The sequence below is a fragment of the Carcharhinus amblyrhynchos genome, chromosome 9 (genome assembly GCF_965287045.1).
Source record: "Carcharhinus amblyrhynchos chromosome 9, sCarAmb.v2.hapA, whole genome shotgun sequence".
NCBI classification, from domain to species: Eukaryota; Metazoa; Chordata; class Chondrichthyes; order Carcharhiniformes; family Carcharhinidae; genus Carcharhinus; species Carcharhinus amblyrhynchos.
The window spans coordinates 21,395,781-21,406,582 of record NC_137332.1 but is presented as its reverse complement, the minus strand read 5'-3'; the positions used below and the strand labels follow the sequence as shown (position 1 = coordinate 21,406,582).

The window sequence follows — 10,802 nt, the reverse complement described above, 5'->3', positions numbered from 1 at the left end:
CTGAATCTATGCTAATTGAGCACAATCTGGTGTATGTGCTAAGGTGCAGCTGCCTTTAACAGCATGTCCTATTGTAGGCTCCCTCTGAAATGGCTTAGTAAGTAAGCCACTCAGTTCAAGGGTAATTAGAGATGGGCAACAAATGTTGGCCCACTAGTGACACCCACATCGTCTGAACCAATGAACAATGGCTGGCCCAGTAGCATCCTTGCCAGACAAGTTATGAATGGAGCTGAACGCAATAGGCAACAATTTCACTCCTGATCTTATGACAGAGGTAGGCTCATTGAAGAAGCAACTGAAGATGGCTGTGCTGGGATGCTATTCAGAGTTGCTGTTGCAACAATGGTTGACCTCAGCCACACTATAGGTATCTTCCTTTGCAGCCTGTGAGAAAGTATGTAACTGGTAATTCTGACTTAGAATTGATGAGCGGATTATTTCCTACCAGTAAAATAGTAACTACATTTTTAAAGTAGTCACAGGCTTTAGGATTGTGATAGCTGCTTTTTCAGCGCATGTTATTTTGCTCATTGTTAGAAATGTGAGCTTTTTGTAAGATGGTTATGTTTTAAACTAGGACTTTTCATTCAAGGTAAAAAGGGAGCATTTGACTTCCTGCTCATTCTTCCAAGGCAATAAACTGGTGTGACCTGGGGACCAGGTTAATTGCTATTGAAATCCATGTGGCAAGTTTAACAGCTTAGAACAAAGGACAGAGCAGGTGGCTTTGCCATAGTTAGAGTTACAGATTGCCAGGCAGTCTGATTAAAAGAAATCTGAACAGAGAGAGGACGGGAAGGGAGATGAGGGAGAAACAGCAGCTGCTGCATTCAGCAGAAGGAAAGAAGCTCATTTTGTTAGCTACCAGAAGGAATGCAAGTATGGAGATGTTCTGCAGTCGGAGAGATGGAACCCATGGAAATCTCATGACATGGAAAGGCTCATCCTCGCTAGAGGAACAGATCACCAGTGTGAGTCTAGCTGCTAGCAGTCAGTGTGGAAGACTAAGGAAAATAATCTTCAATAGTTTCTAGATGTTGCAACTCAGTGAAATGGGAAGAAGTGAGGCTTTGGAAAACTGGGAATGGATTTGGACTGGTTTGTGTAAAGATGATAATTCTGTGGAGTATGTGGTGTAAAAAATGAATGTAGCAAGGGGTTTTTAAGTGTGTTAAAACAACAATAAGCCTTTTTCTGCAGCTAAGAGTATTACTTGCCTATTAATTAATGTTTGGTCAATATTGATTTTAGTTTGTTGCAGTAAAAGTCTTAAAACTTGAAATTTTGTCATGCAATTCATTTAAAGTCAACACTAGGAATTCAAACCTTTGTAAATAAAAGTTATCCCACTCGACAGGATTTTAACATTATTTATTTATGAATATTATTGATGACTCCTCTCATCTGGCTGGAAGGAGACTAGAAGTATGATGATTAGATCTGACTTGCTTTGTGTGGACAGGTCATGATTGAGAAATTGTTCACATTGTCAGATAGGTGCGAGTGTTATACTTGCACTGGGGGGAAAGTTTGATGTGGATGGTTGGAGTGTGGCTAGTTTTGGTGTGCAGAAGTGCATCCAGATATTATCATGTACTATAGCCCATTCTGTGTACAGTGTATACAGCTGCTTTTTCATACCACATAGTGAACAAAACTGGCTGGACATTAGCAACTTTGTTGCTGAGGACCTTAGGAGAAGGTGGAGTAATATCATCCATGTGGCATTTGATAAAAGATGCTGACAAATATTTAAATCAGTTCTGCTTCTCCCACCTGCTGGGTTCCACTGTGATTCAGGATGGGATATTCAGAATTCACCTTCTCCTGATGTCCACCACCATCTGGTGCCTTGCTCTGATCTCCAGGTTGTGAAGCCACTAAGCTTTCTCTATTATCTGCTGCTTTTGGTATTCTTGCTGCAGATAGCCCAGTCCTGTTGTTTCAATGTTCACTGATGCCTTAATGTCACAGGGCTTGAACCAAATTGGCTGGACATTGGTATCGATGGTAATATTTATTCTTGTATGAATTAAAAATAACCCACACAATTGTTTGTATACAGAGATTTAAAGTATTCAATCATTAAATTATGATCTGCTTGGCTAACCACTGTGGTTAGCACTGCTGCCTCACAGCAGCAGGGACCCAGGTTCAATTCCTAGTTTGGGTTACTCTCTACATGGAGTTTGCACATTCTTCCTGTGTCTGTGTGGGTTTGCTCCCACAGTGCAAAGGTGTGCAGGTTAGGTGGATTGGCCATGTTAAATTTCCCCTTAGTATCGGGGGGGCTAGCTAGGATAAATGCAAGGGGTTTTGGGGATAGGACTTGAGTTGAATTGTGGTTGGTGTAGACGCGATGGGTCAAAAGCCCTCCTTCTGCACTGTAGGGATTCTATGATTCGAACTGAGCAAGCACTTGTGATTATGTCCTCACGTATCAGTGAGCGTGCCTAGACAAAGGTATAAGAAACTTTAGACTTTTGCTAATTTGATTCAGAGGACCTTTTCAGGTTATGCTTTAGTATGCTATGATAAGTAACAGCTTTTGTCTTTTCCCTTTAGGTGCATTAATGTTTATAGCTTGGGTGACTACAGCCAACATCGGTGTCATTGTAGCTCGATTCTTTAAACCCGTCTGGCCAACCAGCACACTATTTGGCAAAAAGGTCTGGTTTCAGGTAAGTGTCAGTGCTGCATCAATAATAGTGGCTAGTGTAGGTTCAAATTCCAAACTCCCAGATATAACCTAACCTAACCCAACCCATCCATAAAGAACAGGTGGGGTGGCATTGCTGCCTCATTGTGCCAGGGACCTGGGTTTGATTCCCTCTGGGTGCACATTCTCTCCGTGTCTGTGTGGATTCCCTCTGGGTGCTCTGGTTTCCCACAGTCTGAAAGACGTGCTGATCAGGTGCATTGGCCATACTAAATTCTCCCTCAGTGTACCCAAGCAGGTACTGGAGTGTGGCGACTAGGGGATTCTCACAGTAAGTTCATTGCAGTGTTAATGTAAGCCTATTTGTGACTAATAAATAAACTTTAACACTTTAAATTTAGCAGCAGCAGATTATAAAGATTGTGATCTGATAAATACTGCGCATAAATCCTTTTCTTACTATAGAGATTTTAGTCTTTCCCTGGGTGATCTGCTCAAATCACATAAGCAGAATGCAGATGCGGATGCCTTCTAAGGAGAACCACCATCCATTATAGTATTCACTGGCCTTTTCTTCCATTAGTTTGAATGCATGAAAATCAAATGGCATTAGCTGCTGCAGTTCCACTTCCAGAATCTCCTCTCTAAAGCTCACACAGGCACTGTTTGACCCAATGGTGATGAATGATAAAAATATATGTTCATTACATTTAAATAAGTGGACCTTCAATAGGAATCATGGGCAATAAATTTAGCTTTCTTTCAGGTCCAACTGACCTACCCAAGCCCCCAGTATGGTAGGCAAGAGGTGCAGCCCATTTCCATCCATGAAAGCTTTGAAGTGAGTGAGAGTTCAGGTGCTTATCCCCGGCACAAGTCCAATTCATTTTAGTAGCAGGAATAGGTAATCTGGCCATCAAGCTTGGTCTACCATTCAATGAGATCATGATTGATCAGATTGTTGATTTGATTTATTATTGTCACATGTATTAGTATACAGTGAAAAGTATTGTTTCTTGTGCACTATACAGTCAAAGCATACCACACATAGAGAAGAAAGGGAGTGTAGAATGTAGTGTTACAGTCATAGCTAGGGTGTGGAGAAAGATTACCTTGAAGCAAGGCAGATCCATTCAGAAGTCTGATGGCAGCAGGGAAGAAGCTGTTCTTGAGTTAGTTGGTACCTGACCTCAGACTTTTGTATCTTTTTCCTGATGAAAGAATGTGGAAGAGAGTATGTCCGGGGTACGTGTGGTCCTTAATTATACAGGCTGCTTTTTCGAGGCAATGGGAACTGTAGACAGAGTTAATGGATGGGAGGCTGGTTTGTGTGATGAACTGGGCTATGTTCACAACCCTTTCTTGCAGTAGTTTCTTGCTGTCTTGGACAGAGCAGGTGCCATACCAAGCTGTGATACATCTGGAAAGGATGCTTGTGGTCTTGGTTCCACATTCTGCTAACCCACAATAACCTATGCCTCTCTCTTGTTAGTCAAGAATGTATCTACTTCTGCCTTATATTCAATGATCCTGCCTCCCCTGCTCTCCAGAAAAGAGAACTCCAAAGACTCATTTGAGGATTTGTATCATGCAGCCAGTCTCTTCACCCTGAAGTTGCTGACCAATTGGCCTATCAGTAATGGTGTGTAATGTTAACGTGCTGTTATCTTTTTGAGCAAGATTCAGTCCACTATTTATCAATGATACCACAGCATCTCACTGAAATGGTTTTATGATGGATCGGCCTCACTTAATTTGCAAAACTCTGCACTTGACCTTGGATTTTTATTTGCTCCTTGCATTGACGTAAACACTAAAGCTATGGGTGATGAGTAGCATTACTGTACAAGTGAACTTGTACCGCACTTGAGTGGTAAGGGTTTGATGCGCTGGCTGAATACAGCAGATTTGTACTGCCATTGCTTTTTTTTGGTTCTAAACCTCAGGATATGTGCATGTCATAGAGACAAGCATGATAGTACACACAGCAGGTAAACTAGACTGGAAATTTGTATAAATAAAAAGTGGTTCCTCTTTAGGACAAAGTCAGTGTGAGTAACCAAACTGTACATTGCCCTTGTACTCCCAATGGCAATTCACAGATCTGACCTACACTGGGCTTCAAGCAGTCAGTGTTTAATCGCTAGCTGTACAATGACAAACTCCTAGTTCTCCATCATTGCATTTCAGATTCAAATTGCTGAAATGCCTGCCGCATCAAACTGCCACTGGCCTGTTGTTGCATTTCCTATCAACCGTTTCTTGTCACGTGATGAAATAGTAGAACAATGCTGCCCTAGGATGACAGTTTTATAGTTTTCAAATGTTCACATAGAGGCAAAAGATATTTAGTTTTAAAAGGTGCCATGTGTCAGCGCGGGCTTGGTGAGCCAAAGAGCCTGTTCCTGGGCGGTGCTGGTCTTTGCTATTTATACAGGGGCAGAGTGAAGGACCCTGTGATGTGGGTGGAGAACCAGTTCAGCCTTAAATTGAGACTCTCAAAATCTCCTTTGTATGGCAAAGTTTAGCCCTTCAAAACCATCGATAGACATCACCTAACCATTGTTTTTCATGCACATGATCATGCTTTTTTCAAACTTGTCTCAATATGGTGCTGGAGCAAGGCAACTTCTTGCAAGCTGTGCCTAGTATACCTTCTAATTCTACCTTTTACTAATGAGATAGAGAATCTAGTGAATTGGTGCGGCAACAATAATCTCTCCCTCAATGTCAACGAAACGAAGGAGATTGTCATCGACGTCAGGAAGCGTAAGGGAGAACATGCCCCTGTCTACATCAATGGGAACGAAGTAGAAAAGGTTGAGACCTTCAAGTTTTTAGGTGTCCAGATCATCAACAACCAGTCTTGGTCCCCCATGCTGACACTATAGTTAAGAAAGCCCTCCAGCACCTCTATTTTCTCAGAAGACAAAGGAAATTTGGCGCGTCAGCTACAACTCTCCCCAACTTTTACAGATGCACCATAGAAAGCATTATTTCTGGTTGTGTCACAGTTTGGTCGGTTTCCTGCTCTGCCTAAGACCGCAAGGATCTACAAAAAGTCGTGAATGTAGCACAATCCATCATGCAAACCAGCCTCCCATCCATTGACTTTGTCTACACTTCCCATTGCCTCAGCAAAGCAGCCAGCATACTTAAGGACCCTGGACATTCTCTTCCACCTTCTTCTGTCGGGAAAAAGATACAAAAGTCTGAAGTCATGTACCAACCGACTCAAGAACAGCTTCTTCTCTGCTGCTGTCAGAGTTTTGAATGGACTTACCGTGCATTAAGCCGATCTTTCTCTACACCCTAGCTTTGACTGTAATGCTACATTCTGCACCCTCTCCTTTCCTTCTTTATGAATGGTATACTTTGTATAGCGCACAAGAAGCAATACTTTTCACTGCGTTAATGCATGTGATAGTAATAAATCAAATCAAATGATGCTCTTTTGTACAACAGACCTTTGTCTATCAGCTCAAGCTTTTCAACATTGTCATATAAGTATTGACCAGAATGAAAGGTTTGAAGGTCTGATGCATCATCAATAAATCAATGTTAATATTAAATGCAGTTGAATGTTGGAAACAAAAAAAGCGTAGAATCCCTACAGTGCAGAAAGAGATCATTTGACCTATTGAGTCTGCACCGACAACACTCCCACCTTATCCCCATAACCCTATGTATTTACCTTGCTAACCTATTTGACACTAAGGGGCAATTTAGCATGGCCAATCAACCTAATCTACTCATCATTGGACTGTGGGAGGAAACCAGAGCATCCAAAGGAAGCCCACGCAGACACAGGGAGAATGTACAAATTCAGATAGGCACCTGAGGCCCGAGTTGAACGTGGGTCCTTGATACTGTGAGGTAGCAGTGCTAACCAATGTGCCACCATCCCTTCCCCTCCCCAAATATACATTCTAAACATAGTATTCTAAGACGTTTTGACTGTGTACGGAATTTGACAATTCAGTAAGCGGCACGGTGGCACAGTGGTTAGCACTGCTGCCTCACTGTGTCAGGGACCCGGGTTCAATTCCAGCTTCGGATCACTGCCTGTGTGGAGTTTGTACATTCTCCCCGTGTCTGTGTGGGTTTCCTCCGGGTGCTCCAGTTTCCTCCCACACTCCAAAGATGTACATGTTAGGTGGATTGGTCATGCTAAATTGCCCCTTAGTGTCCCAAGATGTGTAGATTAGGGAGATTAGTGGATTAAAAACTTGGGGTCATGGGGTGGGTGGGATTGCCCCTTAATGTCATGGGGATTACATGGAGTACAAGGATAGGGCCTTGGTGGAATTTTTGTCAGTGCAGGCTCGAAGAGCCAAATGGCCTCCTTCTGCACTTTAGGGATTCTAAGTGGTATATGGTTGCTGTTCAAGTATTAATCTTAACTAACCGTTGGGAAAATGCAAGCAGCTCGTTGCAACATTTGACTTCTGTTATTTCTCTTTCAGGTGCACAGGATTCTGATGGTAACCACAGTGTTGCTAACGTGCCTTGCCTTTATTCTACCTTTCCTTTACAGAGGAGCCTGGAGTCATGTAAGTTAGAAATGGGAAATAATTCAGTTTTAAATAGAAACCTGAAAATGTTACAGCTGGAAGTGAGCTAAACGTGAAATCTCACTTGTTAGCTTCTATACAATTGGGAAGGATACATTTTTATTTCATGAACAAAATAAGCACAATGTCTTGGAGAATCTAATTTAGTGAGCTGTAATTAAACTGGAAACTGAGTAGGATGCCAAGCCGATGAGCACGTTGCACTTCCCAGAGGCGGCCTTTAGAGGGAGTGCTTTCACAAAATCTTAGAAGCTATACGTTGCCTGCTATACAACAACTTGCGTTCATGTAGCACCTTCCACTATGGTGAACTCCCCCCAAGACACTCCAATTTGATGCTGAACCACGTAAGGGCCGGGATTTTCCAGCCATTCACTACTGCTGCCAGCGAGGATGGAGAATTTGGCGCTCAATCAAATCTCCATTCACTGCAGCGGGACTGGAAAATCCCACCAGCATTAACAGCTGGAAAATTTTGCCCTCCATATTAGGATGGCAACCAAAAATTTGGTCAAAGAAATAGGATTTTTTTAAAAGTGTCTCAAATATTGAGAGAAAAGTAGGGAGGGAATTCCAGAGATTTTAAGGAGGGAATTGTGTGGTTTCTTCCCACACATCTTTAATTGAGTCAGTCCACCTTCTCTTTACCGTTACTGTATCATTGAAAGTTTCTGCTTCAATTCTCATCTGCAGTCTCCAGATGCAATTCTTCTTAACAGTTGGGCACTTTCCCTTTTCGCTGTAACTCCTGCTGCTGACTGGAAAGCCATCAGGAACAGTTAATTGCATGTGCCCACACAGCCTGCACTGAAGCTGCTGGAGCACCCACAGATTTTCCCACCCGGATGGTGGGTGGGTGATTGTCATTTTGCTCCCAGGCTAGACTAACAGCACACAAAGACCTGTCCAACTGCAACTTTGACTACTATGATATCTTTGTAAATCATTAAATATTTGCACAAATAATAAAGCTGGAAAGGGTTGTGCAGGCAATTCCCATAAAACCTGACACACTTTGTGGATAATAGGCTCACTCAAGCCGGGGTCATGTCTTTGAACCCCACTTGGGCTATGAAGTTTTTTCCTTTTTAAATATTTATTTTATTTATTAGTTAAACCAATCGTTAATTAATCCACAGTTTAAGAGCCACAATTGGTCACTGAAGATAACAACCCATCTGTTATTCCCAGGCATTTTGTACTCAATGGTAGCACAGTGGTTTGCACTGCTGCCTCACAGTGCTGGAGACCTGGGTTCGATTCCCTGCTTGGGTCACTGTCTGTGTGGAATCTGCACATTTTCCCCGTGTCTACATGAGGTTTCCTCTGGGTGCTCCGGTTTCTTCCCACGGTCTGCAAGATGTGCTGGTTAGGTGTATTGAGGAAGAATTTAGCATGGCCAATGTACCCAAACAGGCATCGGAGTGTGACGACTAGGAGATTTTCACAGTAACTTCATTGCAGTGTTAATGGAAGTCTATTTGTCACATTAACAAATAGACCTTAAACTTCACTGCTCTAATAACTATTTGAAAAAGATTAAATGAATATCAAGATGGTTGCTTTCCGATAGTTGTAATTTTTTTCCGCTAATTGATTTAGTCGATGAACTGACAATTTAAGACACCACCTTGCAAAGAAATGCACAATTCAGAATGCAGAGCTTAAAGGCTTCTCTCTCTTCACAGTCAGAGAGATTCTGAGACGGACACAAATATCTGAATATGTGAACAGGAGCTCCTCCTAGTGTAATGCACAAATAATGGAACTTTTCTCCTTCCTTCCTTTCAAAGCACTGATTCCTTGCAGTGGTCTATTTCAGTAGGTGCCAGCCAGCTGTTATCTCTCTCTAAAGCAGACGCTACTAATGTCAGTTATTGTTGACAGGCAATCCAGCTGTCAGTAAATCACAGAATTGCATAACCCCTGTCTTAATCCGAATGGGGCTTTCACAGACAGAGTGCGAGAGGATGGTGGAGGTCTTGACTCTTGGGTGGGAAAAGAGGTCAGAGGTTGGATGCCTGAGAGTGGGAGCGGGATTGGGAAATCTCAGGGTTGGCATGGGAAGATCCAGGATCATGACTGACAGAGATTGGGAATATGCCGCAGATCGAAGTGACCTGTTTTTCTTTTGGTAAGTGATCTTAGGGTTGGCTTTGTTGAGTGTTCACAGTGATAGCTGCCTCAGGGAGAACTCACATTACAGTGGGGGCAGGTGCCAGGCTCCTTGTAAGTACAGGACCTGATATCTGAAATGGGCCTAGGGAAGGGAGACGTCTTGTTTGCAAGTTGCACATTTTGGACAGAAGTGTGCGTCTCTTTCCTGCCTACCATTTTGCAGACTGCATTTACCATTTACAATTTACCATTCTGCAGCACCTGAAAATTCTGACTGATTTTGCAGCACTTCTGTATTTAATTCTGTATTGATTAAGCAATGACATTTTTCGGCATAATTGCCTTATTTAATGTGTCTTATTTAATATAATGAGCCACGTCAAATAAACAAAAGTTCCATGTTTTATCACTGATAAATTTCAATGAGGACAGGGCTGAATGGTCTCCTTCTAGTAATTCTGATTTTGTGATTATAATTGGAAGGCAATGTTAGGAGGGGAGTGTTTCAGATTTTTTTTTGGGCAGGCTTAAGTCGACTATCTTACGCGCTCAGTGTATGAAGAAAACAGCAGAAACGGTTCCTCATCTGTCGAGGGAGGGGCCAGAGCTCAAGGCACCTGAATGCTGGCTGAGAGCAGCAGAAGGCGTCATTGTGCATGTGCAGGTCTCTAGCTGTAGACAGCTGTCACTCAGCCTCTGTTACTCTCAGCTCACTCCACGACCTCCCCAAAGCCGAATGAATAAAAACGAAAGTTGCTGCCTGGCCTGCTGAGTAATTTCTGTTTTTATTTGACAAAGAGTCATCTGGATTCAGCTGTTTTCTTACAGATGCTGCCAGACCTGCTGAGATTTTTCAGCATTTTCTCTTTTAGTTTCAGATTCCAGTACCCACAGTAATTTGTTCTTCTGATTTTATTCCTTTGCTTCTTACTCTAAGTTCAGAAGAGAGTTCTGACTGAGTAATGCTTGAAGGATGCATTATCAATGTATTAACCACACACTTGTCTCAGTCTGCAGGTGCCCATCCATACTTTGGCTGTCTGATTCTTATACTGGTAATTCTTCAGCCAATTATGGCCATCTTCAGACCCAATCCACAAACACCCAGGTAGGTCCAACAATAAAAATGTTAGTATATTTTCTTATTGTTAGTATATTTTCTTATTGTGTGTCATCACAAAGAAAACCAAAGCAATTCTAAAGCGTCTTCAAAGACAAATGAAAAGCACAACCTTAAAAACAAGCCCAAGTTTCCTAACATTTTCTTTCACATTCTGCAGACGGTATATTTTTAACTGGCTGCACTGGGCTACGGGCACCTTGGCTAGAACAATAGCAAGTAAGTATGGACATTTATTAAAAACAAACACTGTTTCTTCTGTTGATTGGAATTTAAACCAAATTTTTTTTTACTGAATTGGTAAAGGTGTTTGATAAATTTTTATATT

General features: G+C 42.1%; 1 protein-coding gene across 2 annotated transcripts in view; it reads left to right on the top strand.

The window, feature by feature from the left end:
- LOC145347637 (ferric reductase 1-like) overlaps positions 1-10,802 on the top strand; it is a 54,471-nt gene that overhangs the window by 33,202 nt on the left and 10,467 nt on the right. For both annotated transcript variants that reach the window (XM_080195291.1, XM_080195290.1), the window contains exons 10-13: positions 2,569-2,684; positions 7,129-7,215; positions 10,365-10,462; positions 10,635-10,693. In XM_080195291.1, the coding sequence (XP_080051417.1) occupies positions 2,569-2,684; positions 7,129-7,215; positions 10,365-10,462; positions 10,635-10,693 (360 nt within the window). The remainder of the gene's footprint in view (positions 1-2,568; positions 2,685-7,128; positions 7,216-10,364; positions 10,463-10,634; positions 10,694-10,802) is intronic.